This window comes from Halichondria panicea, chromosome 10, assembly GCF_963675165.1.
Source record: "Halichondria panicea chromosome 10, odHalPani1.1, whole genome shotgun sequence".
Lineage (NCBI taxonomy): Eukaryota > Metazoa > Porifera > Demospongiae > Suberitida > Halichondriidae > Halichondria > Halichondria panicea.
The window spans coordinates 2,484,554-2,509,811 of NC_087386.1; the positions used below are offsets into that span (position 1 = coordinate 2,484,554).

General features: G+C 43.2%; 2 protein-coding genes, 1 long non-coding RNA gene and 1 pseudogene across 3 annotated transcripts in view; 1 reads left to right on the forward strand and 3 right to left on the reverse strand.

Annotated features, from left to right (window-relative positions):
• Positions 1–25,210, reverse strand: part of LOC135342222 (vesicle-trafficking protein SEC22b-like) — a 61,414-nt gene extending 36,204 nt beyond the window's left edge. Inside the window, exons 1-2 of the mRNA XM_064538920.1 lie at positions 25,050–25,210; positions 24,724–24,839 (exon numbers count right to left, since the gene is read on the reverse strand). Coding sequence (XP_064394990.1) covers positions 24,724–24,839; positions 25,050–25,121 — 188 coding nt within the window. The 5' untranslated portion in view covers positions 25,122–25,210. The remainder of the gene's footprint in view (positions 1–24,723; positions 24,840–25,049) is intronic.
• LOC135342161 (ER degradation-enhancing alpha-mannosidase-like protein 3) overlaps positions 1–25,258 on the forward strand; it is a 118,522-nt pseudogene that overhangs the window by 75,887 nt on the left and 17,377 nt on the right.
• Positions 17,747–21,232, reverse strand: LOC135342184 (uncharacterized). The gene has a single exon (XM_064538868.1). The coding sequence runs from the start codon at positions 20,802–20,804 to the stop codon at positions 19,068–19,070; it is 1,737 nt and encodes a 578-aa protein (XP_064394938.1). The 5' UTR covers positions 20,805–21,232; the 3' UTR covers positions 17,747–19,067.
• On the reverse strand, positions 21,992–23,411 carry LOC135342234 (uncharacterized). Its single transcript, XR_010396799.1, has 2 exons — positions 22,683–23,411; positions 21,992–22,243 (listed from the first exon to the last, which is right to left on the reverse strand). It is a non-coding gene; the product is annotated as an uncharacterized LOC135342234 (long non-coding RNA).

Genomic DNA, 25,258 nt, shown 5'->3' on the forward strand with positions numbered 1-25,258 from the left:
TGCTGCTGTCAGAAGTGAACTTGGGTGAACTTGGGTCAGACAGTGAACTTGAATCAAGATTTAGAAATCAATATTCTGTTGTCAGCAGGGGCGGATCCAGGAAAAATGAAAGGGGGGGCTAGTAGAGAGGGGCGAAGCCCCGTACGAGGGTGGCAGAGCCACCCAGGGGGTGGGTGTGGGAGGGGGAGCATTCCCCTCCCGCCTCGCCGGAGGCGAAATTTTTTGCTTTTTTACAATTTGCTCACACTTTTACCTTTGAACTGTCATATTAATAAGTGAATACTGAATATGAAAAAGTTAATCAAAAAACTCGTTCTAATCAACAAAAGGATGTATACTGCATCTACATTCATGCACTCTTGGTACTACATGAAAGAATCACAATGCCTACCCAGACTGCACTGAGAGTGAGAGGAGGTAAGGCTGGTTCCTTGCAACTAGCTGAAAAAGTCTGAGATCTGCTCCATGTTGCAGCTCAACAGCATGCACAATAGCCTCCTTCACAAGGCCTAGGAAGAGAGGCCTGGGATTAGCCTCGATTCCAGCGCCTTGTTCAAGCGGCCTGGAATCGAGGCTAGCCTGGGATATGATCGAGGCTACAAACATTGCACAAGGAGCTGACTCAGCAACAGCAATAGTTGACCTATGCACTTTTATATTAGATCTAGTTCTAGCTACTAGCTAGCTAGTATGTACGTCCAGCTAGCTAGCCTACATCCTTTATACTCTTAGTAGCTAGACTTGGCTGTTGTCTAGCATCTCTTAAGTCAGTGAGTCTACATGCAGATGCATAAGTAACAAGGTTGGTGGCAAAATTGTTGTAACCTCAGACTAGCAATACATAGGTAGTTTTTTCAAAAGGGGGGGGCTTCAGCCCCTCAAAATCACCCCTGGATCCGCCCCTGGTCAGGATCAGGATCTAGTAGTGAACTTGAGTCAGAAGTGACAATAATCCATGTGGAGTTTAGTACGCATGCGCAAATACAATGGCTGCAAATAAAACATAGAGGTCAGAGTTCAGAATGGGCTGCTGCCATGCAGTGTTTGGGAGGGCGTGGCCAGATTACGAAGTAACAGTGCAGTGCAGTGTAGCTAGCTAACATAGCTAGCTTTGCAGCTCTTTTCTGACTTTTGTAGCTAACAAAAACCTAGCGCTTTAGTGCAAGGCTAACTTATAAGTTGCATAGAAACTTTGTGCGGACAGGTGATGCTACGAAAGATTCTGAAGAGACTGCAACAGCCTTCAATGTGAGTCAAACTAGCCATAACTAGAGAAAGAAGCTTTAGTTTGCTAATCCACGAATCAAAATCCAAGAGAAGGTGGCTAGAAGCCTATAGAAGCTGTTAGTTTTCGTCTTATTGCAACCGTTGAGCATTTACAGCTGGAACAGACACACACACAGACACACACACACACAGTCAGCTATACCGTATCCCTCGTGCGGCTACGCCTCGAGGCATAATAATAGCATAAGAAGCGTGAATTATTATTCACTGCAAATTTGATTGGAGAATATGAATGATATCAAACTTGTGTGTATAGCAAACGTGAGTCTGCTTGGCAGTGACAGCCGTCGTACTGTGGCTTGTTCTTGACTGCTCTGAGTTGTGCAAGGATGACGTGACATCGGTACTGATGTGTGTAGGCCCAGAGGAACAACAGAGTGGCTACAATCAGGCCAGCAAGGGGTGAGTCTGCAATGAAACATTCATCAAGGCTGACATTCAAATAGAGACTTCTAAACAACAATTAACAACCCACACACAAGTCAACAATTACACAGTAGTACCAAGGGCGTATAAAAGAAGAGAGAGCATGCAACTCCTATATGAGCAGAGTTCAAACGTGGGCGGATGAATGTGCATGACAGTGCATGAAATGCTAAAAATAGAAATTTCTATTTTTAGCACTTCATGCAAATGCACACATTCCTCCGCCCACGTTTGAACTCTGCTAGCTACGTGTACTGATAGTGGAGTTGCATGCCCTCTCTTCTTTTATACGTCCTTGGTAGTACACTTACAATTAATACTTAATCAAGGTATGTACAATTACTAGACTGAATACCGTACAGAGGTGGGTAATTTTCGTGGGGTAAAATATTTGTGGTGTTCGTGGTTGGACCTCCAACCACGAATGAAGCGACTTTGCCTACCGTTACCTGCTCCAACCACGAAAATATTACCCACAAAATGTCTCAATATTGCTGAACAACAAATATTTTGTCCCCCGAAAAATACCCGCTACACACACACACAGAGTCTGTGGTGATCAGTGCGTACCTGACGTGCCCTAATGACCGACGACCGTTTGTCCTGTTGGACCGCTTTGAGAAGATGGTCTTCAAACTTTGCACCAGCTCAAGGTTCAACAAACGACCAACCAGGTAACAGCAGCAGCTTGGTTCATTGTAGTCAATACACAATAATTATGAAGCCTTTACAAATTTGCTCTCAAATTCGAATAAAGTGTGCTATTGATACCTCCCCCACACACACACGCCCACACACACACATACAGTGCCAAGCGTAAGCGTCTCACTCCTCCTCGTCTCTCGATCAATTCTCTGGACTTCAAGAACCCAGGTCACCTGAAGATCCTCACTGAGCTGGGCATTGTGGTTCAAGTGGTGGAGGGAGACAAAGTACAGGTCTCCCACAATATGGCCAAGGCCAATAGCCCTGAGGACGCAGAGGAGGGATGGTACCTCATGCAGGATATTGTCAAGCTCATGAATCAGCAGCACGTCACAGGTAAAATGCTTTTAGTGTTGTTGGTAATAGTACATGTACAGCTTTCAACCACATGTAATGCACTTCAATGTGCAGTATCTTTAATGTATGGAGGTACATATAGGAATTGATATGTACATACAGTACACAAAACCCTCCATCCTGTAGTTTTATTTGCCAAATTTGAATAATCTGTTTCCCATAGCAATGACTGCAACTGTATTACGCCTCCTATTAGATGGCAGTCAGAGACAGACACCGAAGCTGGCTCGTATACTGACCCCTGCTGACCTCCAGGAGAGGGGCATACGACACGAGTTCACTGTAGGTCCGGCCATGTTCGGGCCAGAGCTGGGCGTGGGGGAGTTCCAAGTGGGAGGGGAGTTGGTGGAGATGAAGCCAATCGGTGGAGTACTGGACAATGGATGCTCCGAGTATGACCCCCAGGAGGCCCGGGATATTATGGGGAAGATCCTGCTCATTAACAGAGGAGGCTGCCTCTTTGTACTCAAGGTACATAGTGTTGTACCGTACACCATAACCATGTGGAGCCTATAAATGGTTATGTTACGTTATCTAAATGTTTCTCTTAAAGTGCCTGTGATATAATTATTGTTTTAGGAACAATTGTTCACTAATTGTATTCTACAGGCCAGGACTGCTCAGAAAGCTGGTGCAGCTGGGGTCATCATCACAGGTAAACTACACTGTCCAAGAGCTTGTAACTTTAGATAAAATTCTCTTTATAAAGTCCTTGACTGTACGTACGTATATAGTAGTATTGCACACCATTCTGTGGTCTTTGTGAAATTGTATAATATGCTCTCTTAACGGTCCCCCCCCCCCCCAGATAATGTCAAGCAGTACAATACGACCCAGGTCCCTCTCTTCTCCATGAGTGGGGATGGATCCAGTGACATCATAATACCAGCTGTGTTCATGCAGCGATTGGACGCACTCTTACTCCGAGAGCTGCTCTCCAACGAGGCTGCTGTCAAATGGTATAAGAGGACAAAGCAAGGGCAAACTCCACCCACTCAATCAGAGGTGGATTATAACGAGCAGGGGCCCACTCATGATGTGTGTAGTTCATGGTTCATCGAGCCAGTACAGTGGATGGAAAGCTCTCTACTGGGCAAAGTGGAGGGGAAGGTGAGGCTGCTACTTGTGCATTAGCTAAAATAGATACGTATCTTGAAAGCTCGTATTTTGTGTTCTGATTGTCCAATTTCAAACTAATTGATGCATTCAAGAGCTCTCAGAATTACCTTTCCAGTGTTGTGCTTAGATACATGTACTATTTTGTGATAAGTTAAAATCCAATTTAACAAAGACTATATACCCTTGCGTTATTTTCTAGAATTCAACTGTTTAGCTCGTAGAATTTGCCATATATTCTTCATAATTATACACACACACACACACACACACACACACACACACACACACACACACACACACACTACTATCTATTTATTTTGACTAATGCCTGTTGCTAATTCTAAGAACCAACATTTGAGGTCAATGTTTGTTTTGTGCTTGCTTCAGCTTAACCACATAGAAGAACCCACATTCCCCAACCCCACTATCAACTACATGTACCACAAAGCCTGGCCCAGACAATACAGTGTTGTACTTTATACCTAAGCCCCCCTCAGAAGTTTTCTTTTAAAAGCCAACTTGAAGTATCACAGCAACCAATATCAAGTCCAAGTTAGAAGATAAGTTTTATAATTCATGTCAGCTTAACCTCAACGTCTTAATTTACAATAATTATTCAGCATGGCCCCAATGTGAATAGATGTACAATAACTATTGAGTGTTATAATTATAGTACTGTAGTTGCATGTGTGTGTGACTGAATGCAACAGATGAATGGGGAGAGTTGGTGCACCGTTAAAGACTCTTTAACCCATCATTCTCGGCTCTCCAGGCCGAGCATCTGTTTGCTTTTTTGTTTCTGTCTGTTCTCTGCCTTGTGGTGTTTGCCTTTCTATGTTAATTAACCTATATACCCTTTAATTGTGCATACTTTAATTAAAGCACAGATTCTAAATTTAGGAATCAATCAGATCAGCATGTCAGCATAGCCAGTTGGCCACCCCCAGTAACATAATGTGGATCGATATGGACATACATGTAGACAGCTAATTATGACATAAACTTCTAACCATTGGTGTGTGTAGAAACGAAGACGCTTGCAGCATTTTCTTAAAAAGCACAGCCTCACAGAAAGTAAAATCCTTTATCAATGAAAGCACCGCGGGTGCTGATGCCTCGGTGGAGGTGCCAAAGCTACATAACATAAACTACTAATAGCTAGCTTTTATACACACAATTATCATGATGATATAATTTGCTGCATGCAATCAACCGAATAGTGGGTAATGATCAACCATGATTGTTGTTAAAAACGATCGATGCCAAAAGTTCAAGTCTAAAATTAATGGCTGCAAGTCAGCAGAGCCTTGCAGCTCTCTGCTCACTCTTGCAGCTACCAATAGCTAGCGTTCTAGTGCAGAGCTAACTACTAAGTAGAGTAGTAACACTCGGTGAACAAGTTTTGCTACGGACTCTTCTGAAAAGGCTGCAATGGCATTCCAAGTAAGCAAAACTAGGCATAACTCGAGAACGAAGCATTATTTTGCAAATCCACAAATTAAAATCCAAGTAAACATGACTAGAAGCCTATAGAAACTCTTACTTGCACTTGATTCATCCTTGGGCAGCTGTAGCGGTCTACACACACACACACACACAGACACACTACCGTATACCTCGCTTGCGCATGCGCACCGAGGCATAATTACTACAACTACATAATTACCCAAACCCCCCTCCCCCTGGCCTCCCCTGAGAGTATTAAAAACCAGCAGATCAGACTCAGCAGATCAGACTAAAAAATACAATTCAAAGTAAAAAGACTAGATTACAAGAACTGAAGGTAAACCACATAGTAAATTGCATATTATTGTTAGAAGTATGAATACAAATAATATTATAACTATATAGCTAGCTTACCAACTTATAGTACAGTTATTCCTGCAACCATGTGTCTCATAAGCAAGTTAACGTGTAAGTGCATTATGGAAATAGGAGAGGTGTTACCCTCTTCTCTGGTCAGATAAGGCAGTTCCTCACAATTTATTTTTTTTTGTTTCAACCCCTCTAACACACACACACACACACACACACACACACACACACACACACGCACTGACTAAGAGAAACCACTAGCTCCCTTTAGGGGCCGTAACTTGTGTCCATATTAGAATTTATTTGTAGCTCTTTGATAAAGGTAGTACAAAATGGTAGGCTAAGATCAACAATTTTTTTCGTGCCGTACTTTTCTGTTTTGCCTATAATGAACCTCTCTAGAACGGTTTGACATAGAAAAATACTTCTTAGGCCGTCCGGAGGGTCTATTGGAGTCACTGTGTAGTCTGCAGTATACATTTTTTTTTAATATACTGTACGTACATGTACGTAAAGGTAACTGTACTATACCTAACCAGGTTATGTTGTATCTATTTCCAGGTTCTGTGGGGTGATGTAGACACAGCTATACACATTCACGACATGCTTTATCATGTGATGGAGAGACACAACTTCCTACCCGAGGCATTCACTCATGACTTCAGGGTCCACTGGGGAAACCACCCTCTCAGGCCTGAGTTCATTGAGAGCACTTACTTCCTCTACAAGGTACACCGTCATGTGTGTGTGGGTGTGTGTGTGGGGTGTGTGTGTGTGGGGTGGGTGGGGGTGGGGGTGTGTGTGTGGGGGGTGGGGGTGTGTGTTTACTCTATGCATTAGCTGTACATGTATATATCACTTTCTGTTGTTTCGAAGAAAGCATCTCAGTAATTGGAATATTTCTGTAAGTACTGTAATCAACCCCTAGCGTGTGATGCTACTGCTCTACTCTACTCTCTGTATTATTTTGATGGCTAAGTAGTTAATGAACGATTATGTTGTGTTGTTACTGCAGGCGACCGGAGATCCATACTACCTGGACGTGGGTCGATCAGTGGTGAACAACTTGAACAAGTACGCCAGAGTGAGGTGTGGCTTCGCTGCCATCAAGGACCTCAGGACCAACACTCACGAGGACAGGTAAGTCAGGGGAACCATGTGTCTGTGTATGTACTAATAGTTAGAATTTAGTTCCCATGTAGATCTCGCAATCATCGGTACTTGTATGGCATCACAATCCTTGCCAGAATGCAAAGGTTAGATCGCAAAGTCTTAATAGGCTCATTCACAAAGGGTTTAATATTCTAGTAGTACGATATCATTTCATTGGCAATCTTCGACTGTACAGAATGGACTCCTTCGTACTGGCTGAGACGTTCAAGTATCTGTTCTTGTTGTTTGCTGACGAGGGGGACAGTACCCTGAACATGGATGACTTTGTGTTCACGACTGAGGCCCACCTCTTCCCCCTCTCCCTCGCCAGCGCTAACACCACCCTCAATAGAGTCGTCCAAGAGGCAGTGAGTGGGCACAATACATACACAGTATAGCTGCCATGCTACTTCAGAACATTTTTTTATGCATTTTTTTAGGACAACTACAAATTGTAGGTGGGGGGGGGGCAGCTCTTTTATAGAGAGTACCTTCTTTTGAATGAGCCTGGCTATGTGTGAGTGTGTCATGTGATGTTCTCTCTCTGTGTAGTTGCTGGTGAAGAACACAGACCTGGTGAATATGAGCACTGTCACTGTCACCACTAGCGGACCAGACTCTTCTGGGAAGGCAGCAAAGAACAAACCAGTCGCTGACAGCTTCACTAAAGGTTCACTGAAACACACACTAGACACCATGTACAGTAGTAGCCAATAATCCCGTCTAATCAGCACAGTTGTAGTTTATAATTATACACCCCCTCACACCCACACACACACACCCCCTCACACCCACACACACACACCACACACCATGAATTACCATGAATTAAGTAGCTACTGTATTTGTCTGGAGATGGTTTCCAAACTTCTACACCTCCATCACTAACCCCCCCCCCCCACACACACACACACAGGCGTCTCCTGTTCACTGACGAGAGTGTCCTCCCTCACGAGGTGGGTAAAGGAGAGGCTGCTGTCAAATGATATAAGAGACAAAGCAAGGGCAAACTCCACCCACTCAATCAGCGGTGGATTATAACGAGCAGGGGCCCACTCATGATGTGTGTAGTTCATGGTTCATCGAGCCAGTACAGTGGATGGAAAGCTCTCTACTGGACAAAGTGGAGGGGAAGGTGAGGCTGCTACTTGTGCATTAGCTAAAAATAGATACGTACCTAAGCCCGTAATTTGTGTTCTGATTGTCCAATTTCAAACTAATTGATGCATTCAAGAGCTCTCAGAAATACCTTTCCAATGGTGTGCTTAGATACATGTACTAGTTTTGTGATTAGTCAAAATCCAAATTTTATAGGCTATTATTATAGGCTTGCGTTATTTTCTAGAATTCAACTGTTCGTTCACACACACCCAAACACACACACACACGCACCCACACACATACGGCAGATTCTGTGTCTCAAGTGCTCGGCTCGTTTGGGAGCATTCAATTGGTCAGGTGATCAGTGCTCGTGTGGGCAGTGGGTCACGCCCTCCTTCCAGATACGCTACACAAGGCACGAATAGACGAAACCAGAACACTCACTAGGAGAAAAGTGGACAAAACTGTATAGCTAGCAAATTACTGAATTTTTGTCCAAATTAATTTTTTCGATCATTTGAAGGTTTATGATGTCATACGAATTCAATGTACCATGTACCGCATGTACAAACTAGTGTTCAAGCTGGCGCTGTGCTAATGCCTCTCGCCATGATTTGCTTTCGCTCAAAAGTATAGAAGAGAAAGTATAGAAGAGGAAAAAGTGTATAAAATAATCTGTCTAAAACTGACTTGCAATTGTATAATTATGGTATCATTGTTGTGTTTTGTGGCTGCTTATACCAGGACCTCAAGGATCTAGGAAGCAACAAAGAAGAAGATTTTGTTTTCAATTAATTATAAGCGGAAGTGCATAATTATTTCATAAAGTTAGCTTATCTATATAAAGTCACTGAGAAGAAAAGACTTATTACATGCATCTATTGTTGTATTATGTGGCTTTAATACCAGGACCTCAAGAAAGAAGAAAATTGGATCTGTAGTTCATGCAGTGTATAATTATAATATTTAAGAAGAAAAGACTTGTGTACATACATATTGTTATCTATAGTAGTGTTTTGTGGCTTACCAGGCCCTCAAGAAAAATATGATTCTGCCACTGGATCTGGGGAATGAGCGCGCATGCGCATTACATCCATAGGAATAATTAAAGGGTGTGTCCAAAGAGATCAATTTCACAAATGGCTACTGCTAGCTAGCTGTTTTAACAGGTATTTTCTGAGTCTTGTAGCTAACAAAAAGCTAGCACTTTAGTGCAAGGCTAACTCATATGTTGAATAGAAAGTTTGTGCGGACAGATGATGCTATAAAAGATTCTGAAGAGACTGCAACAGCCTTCAATGTGAGTCAAACTAGCCATAACTCGAGAAAGAAGCTTTAGTTTGCTAATCCACGAATCAAAATCCAAGAGAACGTGGCTAGAAGCCTATAGAAGCTGTTAGTTTTCGTCGCATTGCAACCGTTGAGCAGTTACAGCTGGAACAGACACACAGACACACACACACACACACACACACACAGTCAGCTTTACCGTATCCCTCTTGCGGCTACGCCTCGAGGCATAATAATAGCATAAGAAGCGTGAATTATTATTCACTGAATATGAATGATACCCTAGGGGTCCGCAACGGGCCAAAATTCTGTACGAGATTCTGGAATCTTAAAGATTCCAACGAGATTCCGAGATTCCATTCAAGATTCCAGAGATTCCATTCAAGATTGCAAGATTTCTAGAAGATTTCAAGATTCCATTCAAGATTCCAAGATTTCTAGAAGATTCCAAGATTCCAGAAAGATTCCTACAAGACTTTTGGCTAGTCCTGGGCGTGGCCTTTCGGAAGGTTGTGGGCCACGCCCTGATCTAGTCGATCGCCACCCTCCTTCCGGGCAACGGTAGAGGGCGGCGGCGCCCGACTTGCCCTGATCTACAAAGCTAGATCATAATACTTATTCTAGATCCATAGCCGGCCATAGGCAGGTTAGACTATAGACATCTAGTATGAGCACATAAAGTATATGAATTGATGAACATAAAATAATTATAAAGACTAAACTTGTTGACTATACTTGTTGACTATAAAGTCATTGATTCTAACTACTTTATCGACACTTGGTGCAATATCATAATCCCTTTTTTACTTTGGCGGCGTTGATGCATCTACCAATCTTCACATCCGTCACAGCCTACCATTCCTTGGCCATCATCTGCACATCGACAGTAGCAATAGACAGGGATTTTCAAAGTGCGTGCAGGTCCTGGTCTTTTTGTTCGGAAGACAGTAAAGGGATCCATTGTTTTTGTAGTGAAACACTTGTACAAGTGGTCCCTCATTTGCTGCTGGTCGTAAACGAGGGAACATGGATCTAGTCCATGTGCAATGCTGGTACAATATGCAGCTGCAAACAGTGCACAGTCATTTGGTTTGGGAGAGCTTTGTCCATCCTGTGATGCATAATTACAATTTTTCATGTACACTGGTACACTGGTATACTGCAGGTCAGACTCACCGGCACCATAAGCTCACTACCATTAAGATGAGAAGGGGAGCCTTGTCCCTCGCTTCGTCCATCCTGTGATGCATATACAAACTTTCATGACAACAATTATTACGCTGGTACTGCATACCACCATAAACTCACTCTCATCATAGATAATAGAGCACAGAAAGGGATTGGAAACGTAATGATATTCATAGCATTCTTGGTTCATATGCGTGTCTCCATCTTCTTCTTCTTCTTTGTAGCCTCCAAATAATAGTTATAGACTGAGTCCAAGGTCTCTATGGGGTTTTGAGACCTGAAGGCCCGAGGCTGTAGCATCTCGAGCGTAGCGAGGGTGCTACTAAGGGCCTGAGGGTCTCAAAACTCCATAGTGACCGTTGACGAGGCCTATAACTGGTTTAGAATAGTGCTAAGCAAGCTAGGCTATATTAACACAAAGAAGACTCTGAAACCAAGAGTTTCTACAAGCCTCAAGCAACGTTAAAGCTTTGCTCTGGCTAGTCTACATAAAAAAACTCACATTGATGAAGGCAGTTTCTGTTTCTTGAGAATCACGCATTGCAAATAAAAAGTTGCTATTGTCATAGTAGTTAGCTCTGCACTAGAGCACTAGCTATTGTAGCTGCAAGAGAGAGATAAAAGCTGCAAAGCGGCACTGCAGAACGCAAAACTTTAAAAAAAATTAATTTTTAATGATGCACTGTATCATCGTTACTATGACTTCAACATAAACTGTGTGATGTTGCCATGTTCCATACAAGTTAATCTTGACATCATCTTGCCTGTAGGCATAATCAGTATAATAGACCTACTTAGAAGACCTCAGGTCCATAAGTGAAATAATGGACCTCTCAGTGACCTATCAGATTGCAGTATTACTACAAGCATTTTCTAAATAATGAAGAGTAGCCCATTGGGCAGACGAAAAAGAATATTGAAAATGGGTATTATTATAACACGCAGAAAGAGGGTGGAGCTTTAAACCAATGTGCTTGTGAGAAGGAGATCAGCGCGGGTTTGCCTTAGATCTTTGATGAAGAGCAAGAGCCACTCTTGCGCATGGGCAGCTTTCAGCCAGACAAGGCCTTGCAGGAGATTGTAGAGGGTGTCATGTAGTGCCTTTGGGTCGTGGGGGAGGTGAACACTGATGCAGGATGGGGCATCCTGCAGGAGAGCAAGTCTGCGCATTGAGAGAGCAGGGCAACTTACTAAAAAGTGTGAAGGTGATTCTTCTTCAGTGTTGCATAGTTTGCACGATGCATCACCGGGAGAGATATTTCCTCTGTTGCGATATCTAAACCTGGACGCATCCAGCTCGAGCCCGTCACAGCCCACTAGGAGCCTGATTCTGAAATTTGAGGGGCCATGCATAGAACGATCCAGCTGACAGCATGACCATAGCATCGAAGGGCGACCTAGAAGGGCGGGGAGGGATGAGATAGGGAGATTTGTGCATGTGTCTGTCATCTTGACGTATTGTGTGACTAGTGCAGATTTCTTTGCAGCAGTCTTAAAAGACCCTTTGTTTTTCCCGTTTGAGATCATGAGAGTGAAGGGTAGCAACGAGATAAGACTAGTGTGGACCATGTTTTTAAGAGACCTGATGGAGAGTCGGCGAGAAGTCTTTCTACCATAATCTTTTTCGGGAGATCTTCTGAAGACATGCATGCGATAGAGTTAATAAAACAGAGCTGTCTGCAGTCCACCAATGCCGAGATCTCCAACGAGCCAATAAGGCTGGTGAGGGCGAGTGACGGACATCTTGTAGGCAGGCCTTGAATTGTGCGAAGTAGTTTCCTGTGAGTTCTCTCCAACATGTTGAGATCGCTCTTTGTTAGGGACCAGAGTTCTGATCCATAGAGCATAATTGGAAGGCAGAGTGAGGAATAAAGCTTGTGAGAGGTGATTGGGTGGAGGCAGCCGAACCTCGCGCCCACAGAATTCAGGGCAAAGAAGGCACTCCTACCCGCAGAGCAGCGTCCCGAGATTCTGAGGGAGCCAGAAGAAGACACTAAGCGAAGGACACCAAGGTGTTTGTAACTATCTACCTCCTGGATAATTTCCGAACAAACAGAGAAGGAACGGGACTGGCGTCCAGAGGTACGTGATCTTGTTGATTCACCAAATACCATGACTGCCGACTTGGAGGAGTTAATTTCATAGCGCCATGTACTCGTATAATGAGAGACGATATTAAGAAGCTTCTGTAACCCTTCAGGTGAGTCCGCAATGAGAGCAAGATCGTCTGCATACATTGGGGAGGGACAGTGGACCGAGCCAACCATTGCACCTAGGCCGCAGTCATGTAGTTGGGCAAGCAGATCATCAACAAAAACTGAGTAGAGAAGCGGAGACAGAATAGCACCCTGACGAACTCCTTGGGAGATAGGGAAGATTCTTGAGCGAGACCCTTTGAGAAGAAAGCAGGACGACAAACGAGAGTACCAGTGGACCAGAATGTGCCAAATTCTAGGGTGTATACCCTTTTCTTGAAGTTTCACAAAAAGGCCTTTATGCCATACCGTGTCAAAGGCCTTCTTCACATCAAGAAATGCGACGAAGGCTTTCTTGCCACACTCCCTGAGAGATTGAAGCGTTTCTTGAAATATGAAGGACGTGTGAATTGAGCTGTAACCAGGTCTGAAACCTCCCTGAAGAGGGCTGAGAGATACTCCTTGGTGCAGTATCTTCTCTAAAAGAAGTTTCTCAAAAAGTTTCCCAACATTAGATAGGAGAGAGATTCCTCTATAATTTGAGGGGTTCTTGAGGTCCTTGTCAGCACCTTTTGGAATAGCGGTGACTAGACCAAGGGTAAGCAGATCAGGGATGTAGCAGGAAGCAAGCATAGCATTAAAGATTCTGCACAACTGAAGCTGAACTGCCGGACCAGAGAAGCACAAGTGTTCTGTTTCAATGCCATCAGGACCAGGTGCTTTCTCACGTTTGAGAGTATCTATAGCGTTGGCAATGTCAGATTGGGTGAGTAAGATATCTCCACCCTGGGTGGAATCAAGGAGGTCACGAAACCTATTGTTTACACTTTGCAGGTTGTCGGAGTCAAATAGTGGGCTATGACAGGGGGTACCAAGTGTTTCAAAGTAATTGGCCCAGCCTTCTAAGAGGGTGTCACCAGAATACGAAACATCATTATATACAATGGTGCCAGGGGAAGTTGAGGTGGAGGGAGCGTAGAATCTTTTGATTTCTCTGAAAAGCTTCTTAGAATCTTTATTGGCCAGGTCTAAGTTTAGTAAATATTGCTCTTTGAGCGAGTGACGATGCTGGCGGAGCAATTTCCTGAAGTGGCATTTCTTTGACTTATAGATTTCTTTGAGGGGATTTGCCGGGGCCATTGGTTTACCAGCAGATTTCCAGTGACGAAATGCTGCTTTCGACTCAGAGTGGGCAGATTTGAGGTACATAGACCAACCTGGAATAATGTGTTTTTTGTATTTCTTCAGGGGGAGGCCCTTTAATGCCGTGTTATTCATTAAGCGAATCAGGTTAGAGATCGAAGAGTCAATGTGAGAGGAGCAGCCTGGAGCAAGAGGGAATGACCAACTATTGACTGCTGTCTCAAGGGGTGAAGTGTATCTCTCCTCTATTTCAGAACTAGAGAGCTTCGACCAATTCACACGAGGAGTTGAGGAGGAAGTGGTCATGAGAGAGGGAGCTGCAGCAAGGGTGATTTGGATGGTAGCCGAGATTGGAAGGTGGTCAGAGGTATTCAAGGGGCACTCATCCAAAACTTTAGCGGAGGTGAAAGCATCTAAGAAGCAGGAGTGGCATAGGATATGGTCAATGGTTGACTCGCTGTTATGAGCCTCGCTGATATATGTGTGGGAGTGAGTAGAGGAGCCGAGGTACAAGTGGACAGAGGTGAAATTAGTTTCTAGCTCTCCTATCCACTAGAGATCACTCAGGGCCTGGGAGATACTTGAGAGAAGTAAGCTTATACCACTGACAAGCTCTAAGTCCGTTGTCTTTACTCTGTTTCCAATTTTTTTGAGTTTAGCTTGAATTACTCTATGTCAACTTTTCTCTGTCCCTCCTGTGAAGTCAAAACAGCAAAGGACATTGCTTGACTTGGTTATTATGTATCTAAGTGCTACATAGAATGGCTTCATGCTATAGATAAGCTGTACTGTTCATAAACGTTTGCAGTATAGTCCTTCAAACTGCTTTAGTATACTTTTAGACACGCCACGGGCCTGTCCCTCCTACGACTTCATAGTAAAGGCTATTTCTTCTTGCATAGCATTTATTTGTCTAGTAATAGTGGCTGCATGGCTTAGTCGACTTTTTAGAGCTAAATTCTCTTTACTTTTTAGAAAAATCAACATTAAAAATGATCAATTTCACTGTTTCTATGTACAGCACATTGTAGAGCAGTCAAGACTGGTAATGAGCATGCTGACTATAAATATAATCCTTTGTAGTTTTAGCCACGCCCTATAACGCGGAATGCTTCACGCAAAAATTTTGTAAAAATTTAGTTTCCAATCCCCTTTCTTTTGTATCTCTGATGATACAGTACTGACGTGGATGTGAAACGGCCTAGTATCCGGAGGGGTCCACGGGAATTGTCTGAAGCTATCACCGTAACGAGCAGATTTTGTCAGAAACCCTGCAACTGTCATGTTTATATAGCAACCAGAGCGTAGTAAACAGTGTTCTGTGTCTGAAAACTGGTGAAAATGACCGGCACACATTGATACTTGCAGTGGGCTTGTAGGTAAGACTAGTTTCTCTAAGCTCATGGGAGAATATCATATTTTAGCATAAATTTTCCTATAAAAATACTTTGTGTGAGATTTTTTGCTTGGACAGTAAATATTCAGGTTACCATTCAGTAGAAATACTTGAAGTACACTGTAAACTACGAGGAGAATCTATGTTTGACAACTGTTATGAAAGTTTAAGTGCTGTACAAAGGCCTAAAAGCATGACTTGGTTGCACTTTTTGCGTGAGATTATTTCTAAACCTGTTGAGCCTACGTTTTGCATATTTAGCTGATGAAAACCTTCGTGTATTGATGCAGCAGGAGAATCTATTAACTAAGCATACAGTAAAGTTATTGGAAAAATACAGCCTCAAGAAAAATATGTAAAATCCATGTACATGTTAAACAAAAATTAATGCTACGTTCCTACAATTATATGATTTCTATCAATAAGTTCACACATACATGTACATGTCATTAACTTTCCAAATTGCAGTGTTGTCTTTCGCTGAGCTAAGATATCAATTGCCAAATGTTAGCTAATTATACTATCAAGTGAAATTTATCCCAGGACCTACTCGAGTGCTACTTCTCTAGGCAACACCATCGGTGAAGACAGCAATTAACGTCCAACCTCTTTTCAAGTGCCGTGTATCTACACTTGTATAGGAATTTTGAACTCAGTCAGTACTGTATCATCTATGGTTTAATATTCCTATGGCAAGCAGCAAGCTAGTCTCCAGGCGCAGGCTAGGCAGAAACAGTCACTGGTAGTACTGCAGCAAGTGAGCTTGATTACCAATATCTGTGGAAAAAAATTGTGGCAGTGCTTGCTCAGGGCCAGGGAGACTTAAATCTCAAACTGTGATTGATGTTTCAAGGTGCAGCTCAGGAGTTGGCCAAGATTGAAATAAATGAGAAGAATACCATTACTACTTTGTTCGATGTATGACGGCACTAATAAATATCTAGACTGGATGTCAGCAAGAGATGGAACCTGTGAACAATAGCAATAACAAAATTGTTACCATTAAGTTTACCTTTTCTGATACGGAATCATTGTGATCATTGTGTATGTGTGCACTGTTGGGCTGGTTTTGAGCCTTCAAGACCCTAGTCGGTGCCTTTCAGCATTATTACATTTAATTTACCAAACGTAAACTGTCTATGTTCCATCAGTATTACCTACACATACATACGTACATGTACATGCAGGACATTTTAATGTTGTGATCTCTCAGAGTATTTATATGTTAATCTTTATTAACCATGCATTTCTACAACCACTTCTTAGCAAATGAGACTCCTTAACACTTGTTCTTAATCATTTGCAAGGTCAGGAAAACTCCACACAGCAACCAATGATTCTGCACTGATTTACTGTTACAACTGGTCCTTAAACATGTATTTGGACTAATCAACAAGACAGTGCAACACAGTGCTGTCAAATGAACCTACTCTTGTTTCTAAAAATATACAGAAAACTTTAATAAAGTTCTAAAAACTCCACAAGTATATTGTAACACTTTGACTCTCTACTAACCTTTCTTCATAGAGGTTTTCCTGCAGAAAACAGAGATTTAACACTGGTATAGCACACATAAGATGATTGCGGGGGTGGCTACACAGTTTTGTGGTCTAAAGCAGATTCATAGCCATCCAATTGTCAAAAGAGTAGAATAGTAAACAAACAATTAACACTTGTAACCGCGAGACACACATATGACACAGCTGCAAGATGTCACTACGTGGGTTGTATACTGGGTCACGTGAACGTTTCCAATCCCTGTCTCTATTATCTATGCTCTCATTAAGAGTGGACAGTTTAGACTTGGAGCCTTGTCTCTCGCTTCGTCTGTCCTGTGATGCATAGATCTATATATTATTATGCAACTTTCAACTATAAATTATTACGCTGGTGCTGCATCAGACTCACTCAACCATAAGCTCACTCTCGGCATTAAGAGTGGGCAGTTTGGAGCTGATTTTGGGAGAGCTTTGTCATCACTGTTCAGCCTGCATGTATACAAATTTTCATGACTTTATTATTATTATTATTATGCTGGTTAAACTCACCTTAATCTCTTTAGGAATCGTCTATAATCTGCACACAGAGCTGCTATGAGGAGGATTCTCATAGAGAGAGATATGTAAATAGCAGCTGAGCCTGCAACCACAACTGCAACCGTAGCCTCGATAATCTGCCTGGTCTCGAGGCTACTGCAACCTCAATAATAATCTACGGCGAAGTATACGGATTATTTATATACATTTACGGGTATCTCATTAACATTCCACAAGATTCCAGAGATTCCAAGAGATTTCAGAGATTCCAAGGGATTCCAGAGATTCCACAAGATTTCAAGATTCCAAAAATTTTGTACGAGATTCCTGGCCGTTGCGGACCCCTCGATGATACCATACAGTACTGCATGTACATAGCATAAATTATATTAGCAACTAATAAACAAATGGTTATGTATTAGTTAATGTACAGTGTAGAGGGGTTTATGACAGTTTAGATCCCACTTGTGTGTGTTTAGCAGGGAATTATGAGCCATAATCTCATAGTTTCCCAGGGAATTATAAGCTTGAGGGTATAAAGTACAAGTACTATTTTTGAATGTACAGAAATGATAATAAAGCTGTAGCTGCATGATAATTAGCTATGGCTGTTCAGTTTTTTCACTACCAGTTTCTATAGCGTTTGCTGGGTTGATGGTAGGGTTCACCAGTATCTTTTCTTGTCGAGGAACACTAAGAGCCAATTAACAGTTCTGGGTCCATTGTCACAAGCATGAAAGCATATGTCTTCAACTTGTAGCATTTGTCAACTTCATCCTCCTGATTTCTATTTCTATCCTGCAGCCATGTTTCAAATTGCAGTAGACTCCTGTGTCTTTTTGGGAACGATAGTGCACTGTACTGTAGCATTGCTGCAAGCTGTTCCTTGCTAGCTAGCCGTACATATCAGAACAGTTTACTGAGAAGCTTGAGCTGGGGTGGGGCTTGAGTGCAGATAAAGAGGAGGCTGGGCTCATTTGTTGCAGAGCGCTTCCTGCACAAGGTGGAGTCACTAGTTTGTCTGTTGAAGCAAGGCCAATGCAAAGGTTTTTTTAGCAGAAATCATCTAGACTAGCTTGTCAGAACAGGACATTTTCAAAAATAAAGCTGTTGCTAAGGCTTGCTGCTTTTATAGATACACTTCTTGCCTGAGGCAGCCAATGAAAAGTGGGATCTAAATCAGTTAGCACATGTGCATTCGGTATCTATGGTTATAGTGTCCCTCATCCCTCGTGATATGGGACACTATAACACGTACATAGATACCTCATGCCCATGTACTATCTATAACAAACCTCCCGACTACGAGGGCGTAAGCCCGAGAGGAAGGTGTGGTTTACTGTCATAAACCCCGAGGCACTGTGCATTAATTGATAATTATATGTCCCATCTGATTGGCTGACTGGTTGCTAAGCATCAAGCTGCATGACTACCACATAGCAACACTATTCAAACAAGAAGACAACTAGGAAAAGATAGCTCGTTCACACCAGGGCTGCTGTCCACACTCAAATCCTTGCGCAGCCTGGACAGAATATGAGCAGCCAGCCCCTAGCCCTCCCTCAAAGCGAAAGGTACAGAGCCATTCCCCCTCTCTGTTCAATTAGTCAGCCCCTCCCTCCACTTACTGCGCAGCAACCAGCCAGAAGAAACAACACAGTTAGCTCTAGACGGTGTCTAGACCAGCTCTCTTCAGCTATGCCAGGCTAGTAGGCAAGCAAAGGTAAGCTTAAAATAGCCACTCCTATATTATTACTAAACTGGCTTCTTTTTATTTAAGGTAAGTACAAACGGGTAGACAGATATAAATCGAAATCTAAGTAAGGTAAAGATATGAAGAACAAACATATAGTAAGTTTAGGTATGCCCATCAAGCACAGGTGATAGAGTTGGTGACCTGTGAATGAGCATGGAAGCATTCCCTCGCCAAAGGGCTATGCTGACTCTCCCAAAGAGGTGTTTAATGGTGACTGAGTCTCGGTCCGCGCCTGAGCGGAGACAAATTGACCGGCCGATATCACGGATGGTTGAGATGAAGTCCTCTGCTAAGCCTCCCAGGGTTTCGGCCACAAGGGGAATGCATGTCATACCCACAGACCTGCAGCTGGGGAGATTGGAAGCCAGCTTACGCTGGACCCCCACTTGGAGAGCGTGGCCCTGGGTCCTTGCAGCCTCAGACAGTGTGAGAGACTGGAGAGGAGAAATGACATGGACGTCAAGAGCCGCTGGACGACCATTGATCCAGTTGGGGAGGAGGGCGTCTGCAGGGCGAGAAGCCGAGTCAGGAACAAGCCCTGTAGTTTCTCTTGAGGGGCCCAGAGCAGCAGACTGAGCCGCTTTAAAAACAACGTCACGGACGGCGTTGTGACGGCTGATACGGTCACTGTTGCCTCCACATCCCACCTGGTGGTCACCAAGGGAGTCAGCAACACCATGACACTCAGGGCAGGTGAACTGGTCATTGTGCAGCGGGACCCCTAGCCAGTAACACAGGCAAGAGCGAAACTCCCTATCTTGGAGGTGAAGCCCGAGTGAGGGAGAAGGGATTACGTTCAGCCAGTCGTGAGCGTGAGGGAGACCAGTGGAGAGGGCCAGTGCTCGTGACCTAGTGGTGGGGGCCGAGGCTAACAGGCTCTTCAGAACGGATTCATCAATAGCAGCAGAGAGGGCTCCCTGTCTGAGGGGAATGTCGATGTCGTTCAGAGTCTGCCAGTCAGGACGAGCAGAGGAGGAGGCAATGGCTGACACTGTTTCATCTAAGAAGATCGAGGGGGGAGGAGGGCGACCTAGGAGTCCTTCAACCAAGGGTGCCGAGCGAAGAGAGGAGTCCAGATATGCAGCAGGGGCATGAAGTGGGGCACTACGCAGCCCAAGCCCTCCTTTACTACAAGGGAGGGATGCCTTCTGCCACGACCAGTCCGAAAGAGGTCCTCCCAGGATACTCTCAAGAGCCCTCCGGATGGAGCAGTCAAAATCATGAGCAGTAGTGCCAACGCGGCCTGGGGGGCAGGCCCGGAGTACTGAGACAACTTTGGGAAGTGCAAGACATGAGCGTAGCAGAGTGGTTTGTGCTTGAGAGTCTTCAAGGGTGTGGAGAAGGTTCAGAGAGAGTTTGATCTTGTCTATGCGGGTTTGAAATGAAGCCTCGCAGAAATCAGGAGGACCGACTGGGCAACCAAGGAGTGAGAAGCCTTCACGGACTATGGGGATAGCCGAAGGAAGGGGGTTGACAGATTGATCAGCCTCAGCAGGAATATAGAGGAGAGACTTGGCTTTATTTAAGTGGAGGCCAATTCTCGGACCTTCTCTTTCAATGATCTCGAGAGCAGACAAGAGGTCGTTGGGCGAACCGATTAGGGTGCCATCGTCCAAATACCACGCATTAAGGGCCAGGCCTGGGACTTCAGATTGAATGCAATCAATAATGGGTTGGAGTGTGAGGGCAAAACCGAGGGGGCCTAAAGGATCCCCTTGTTGAACTCCGCTGCAGCTGAGTAGGGAGTGGCTTCCCAGAAGAAGGTTGGGCTGGCTGGAGTAGCAGGCTTCTATCCAGGGGGAGAGAGAGGGGATGTGCTTGCGGAACTCCTGAAACATGCTTCCCCGATCGATGCTATTGAATGCATTAGCGCATGGACCATTATGCGCATGCGTAGTATAAATAATGGGATAGAAATCCAATAATGAGATAGAAATCCAAGAATAAAATCTGATGCGGGCGGTGGACCAGAAACCAGAGTATCACTTGGAGTGGCCTAAAATGTAGCTGAACAGAAATTAATATCTTGTTGTTTTCTTGTCTTCTTTGTCTTTGAATTGTGACCTTTTGAAGCATGATACTAACTTATTAATTGTGCATGAGAACAGTATGATACAGGCTGAATACAGGCCGTTTGTACGGGCAGTTTACAGGCTGTATGTGAACGGCCTGTTTAATAGTGTCTACCCAACGGTCCCGTATCAGGATGTTGTAAACGTCCTGTAACGGACATGTAACGGACCTGACACGCCCCGTGGATTTTTGGCTGTGTAGAACACACCTAGCCAAGATTGCGTGCCGAGAGGCCATCCGAGTGCACCAGATTAAAACACGTGACTTGGCTAGGTGTGTTCTAAAGAATTTAGTGCTGTCACGTGAGCTCTAGCCTCGTGGCAGCTAGATCTAGCTACATTTTAAATCAGTTGCTGGTGGCTAGCTAGCTAGCTAGACCATAGATGTAGGAGAGAGGGATTGGAAACGGAAGTGGGCCTCGGAAAACATCCGCGCCTCGCTTTCTTGTCTTCTTTTCTTGCCTCAAATGAGGAAAACTCATTGCATAAGCGGTGAAGGAATAGGGAAAGAGACACAATCAACAGTGCATTGGTACATGGTAATAGTAAGGAGAATGTGCAGAGCTAGTGGTATTGGATACTTGTTTCACAGTAGATATAAAATCATCAGAGGATGCTTAGTTCCCTGAAATTGTGAATGTATTTGTGACTGTCAGAGGCTTCTCTTTTGCTGCCAACTTAATTAAATGAAAAAAAAAACCATCAAGAAGTCCACTAGTTTGAGGCAATAACCATGATCATTCATACGACAAGATACATAATACACCATGTAACTTTCTTAATAATTGTTTTCACTTTTGATGAATCAATTGTACGAAGTTTCTATATAATTATACTAGGCTGGTGAGCGTACATTTCAATTTCCAATTCATTAAGTATAATTACATACACTTGGAGACAGCAAAACAATCCACAGCACTGCCAGTTGCTTTCTAAGTGTAAAACGAGTGGGATCAAACCGAACAACATTAACAAAAACTTACACGATAAAAATGATTATTACAGCTATAATTATGATTAGTTTAGCACTCTAATCAGACAGTCTTAGATGGAGAGAAGCTGGTGAGGTATACAAGGGTGTATATATAGCCGGAACAGCCGATAACATTTACGAGGGAGGTGACGTGTAGGGTGTAGAGAGGAGGGGTATTCTTCTGTCTTCTTTTCTTCAGCGTACTCAGTAAGTTTTGGCTTGCGAGGTATTGCTATATAAAATATAGATGAAACAGCATTTGTAGTAGTTAAATATCTCGGGCCTACAGGCCCTTCACCACAATCTAACTACCGGGCCAATAACAATTATGAGGTAAAAATAAGTGACTACACATTCATGCACACAAAAGCTATACATCCACCTGATCCAAAACTAATGCTCTTGGGGTGATCACCAATCATAAGGGAATGTATGCCTAAAATTAAAATTTCTGTAACGCTTAGCGTATTCCCAAAAAAGGGATCTTTAGTGGTGCTCTTTAATTCAACTTTTTTCTAGCACTAAATTCTACCAGCTGATGTATGACTAATTTTCTTTGGCTTGGGGTGATACCACATGATTTACCAACAAGCATATTGAAGTATACGACCTAAACATTAATCATTTCAGAGAAAAAGGGATAAATGTGTACAATACAAGATTAAACTTACCTAAATTCAATGAAGAAGATAGTTGCAACGGTAAATAGAGCTTGAATAATGGTTATTCACTATCTATATAAAGCACAGTTGCACTGGATACTGGAAAACTTGACAGAATACTAGTGACAACTCATAAAATCCTAAATTTGCAATAATCTCAGTTACCCGCGAGGTTACTGGGGAATAAATTAGCCCTCATTAAGCGAGGCGCGGATGTTTATCGAGGTCATATGTGAAGTACATTGAAATCTACTTCCGTTTCCAATCCCTCTCTCCTATATCTATGGCTAGACGTAATAGCAAGTTTTAGTAGGTTTGTAGATCCAGTAACTGATGCAAAGGAGAAGGAGATACTATCTAAAGCTATCTGGACTGACTGGGCATGTTCTCGACTTATTTCTCCTGCTGACCAACAGTCCCGATCCCACTACTGGATATGCCTCCAGCTGATCTGGCTTACTGGATGGGAAACTTTGTGCGCAAACTATATGGCAATGAGTATCTGGTTTGCTCTTTTGGAACGCTATGATATTCGAAGCACCTTTGATGAAACGATTATATGGATCAGGCTTAGGTACAGGTACGTACATCTTCGAAGCAAGCTGAGTCTATTTCTCCAGACGAAAAAGCGATGCATGCTATGGTCAAGTCAGCAATTCGGTACACTTACTACACATGAAACAAGTCAAAACGATAACATTCAACTTTCTAATACTTTTCAGCTTTGCTTGTGTACGTATTCAATCTGCTTGTATTATTATTATGCTTGTATTATTATTATTATAATTATGATGACATTCAGATTCAATCTGCTTGTATTATGGTTGTTTGATAAAAAAAAGTGTGCATTAACAAACCTACTTAGTGCTGATCACATGATCTCCAGCCAATCAGCTTATCTGAAAGTAGTCAGGTGACCATGGATTAAATAACTTAATCCACACTTAAGTGTGCTTTAAGTTGGTTTGTTAATGCACACTTTTATCAAACAATCATAATACAAACAGATTGAATCTGAATGTCATCATAATTATAATAATAATACAAGCAGATTTAATATGTACACAAACAAAGCTGAAAAGTATTAGAAAGTTGAATGTTATTGTTTCGACTTGTTTCATGCGTACCGAATTGCTGACTTGACCATAGCATCACTTTTTCGTCTGGAGAAATAGGCTCAGCTTGCTTCGAAGATGTACGTACCTGTACCTAAGCCAGATCCATATAATCGTTTCATCAAAGGTGCTTCGAGTGTCATAGCATTCCAAAAGAGCAAACCAGATACTCATTGCCATATAGTTTGCGCACAAAGTTTCCCATCCAGTAAGCCAGATTAACTGGAGGCATATCCAGTAGTGGGGTCGGGACTGTTGGTCAGCAGGAGAAATAAGTCGAGAACATGCCCAGTCAGTCCAGATAGCTTTAGATCGTATCTCCTTCTCCTTTGCATCAATTACTGTATCTACAAACCTACTAAAACTTGCTATTACATCTAGCTAACTAGCTAGCCACCATCTAGCTGCCACGAGGCTAGAGCTCACGTGACAGCACTAAATCCTTTAGAACACACCTAGCCAAGTCACGTGTTTTAATCTGGCGCACTCGGATGGGCTCTCGGTTACGTAATGCACTCGGCTGTGCCTCGAGCACCACGTTAACCTCGAGGCCATCCTCGGCACGCAGATTAAAACACTTAATCTTGGCTAGGTGTGTTCTAAATAATACTTAAAGCACACTTAACCAACTTAAAGCACAGTGGATTAAGTTATTTAATCCATGGTCACCTGACTGCTTTCAGATAAGCTGATTGGCTGGAGATCATGTGATCAGCACTAACTATTCTTAGACTACATGTACACTGGTAGTTCCTTGTTAGACAATCACTATAGAGGGACCTATGTATAACACACACCACTTACAATGTGTATGGTACAGTTAAGCAAATGCTCACAAACAAAAGGCCATCCATTGCATCAGTTTATACCATGACAGAGCACCAATCATCATACACACCACGAGGCAATAATGACATTCACAGGAGAGTGCTTACTGGAACACCATACGACCCGGGTCACACTCGATTGAGCATCGAGGGGGGCTGACTGACGACAGCTTGCGGAATATCTGCTTGGCCTTGGGTTGGTATTCAGCATAATCCCGGCCAGACTGCAGAGGCAGAGGGAGAATGCAACAATTCAGTTAATTCAAGCTGTTAAAGATAGCACACACTACACACGTATTATTCTAGCAAGGTTCTCTTTATATGTCTACAGAATCATGACTTGACATCTATTCATGTCACTGAGCTGCATACAGTACAGTGTCCTGATGGGACCAATGCAGACTGTACTGTATTATCTACTGTAGCTCCTCTACCTCTTCATTGACAATGGATGCGGACAGAGGTAGTCCATCACTGGCTCTGGCAATTAGTGTCAGGTGGGCCATTGTTCCTGAGCTCTTCTTTCTTCAGTGCTTCTTCTGATATGTTCACCCGAATTACCGGGACACAAAAAAATAATTACGGCTTGCAGTGTCCCTTGGAATAGAGCAAGAAAAATTACGTTAAAGTCGAAGTGTCCTTG

Bases quoted from the DNA above. Each gene is read 5' to 3' on its own strand.
- LOC135342184 (XM_064538868.1), bottom strand. From the start codon at position 20,804: ATGTTTCAGGAGTTCCGCAAGCACATCCCCTCTCTCTCCCCCTGGATA.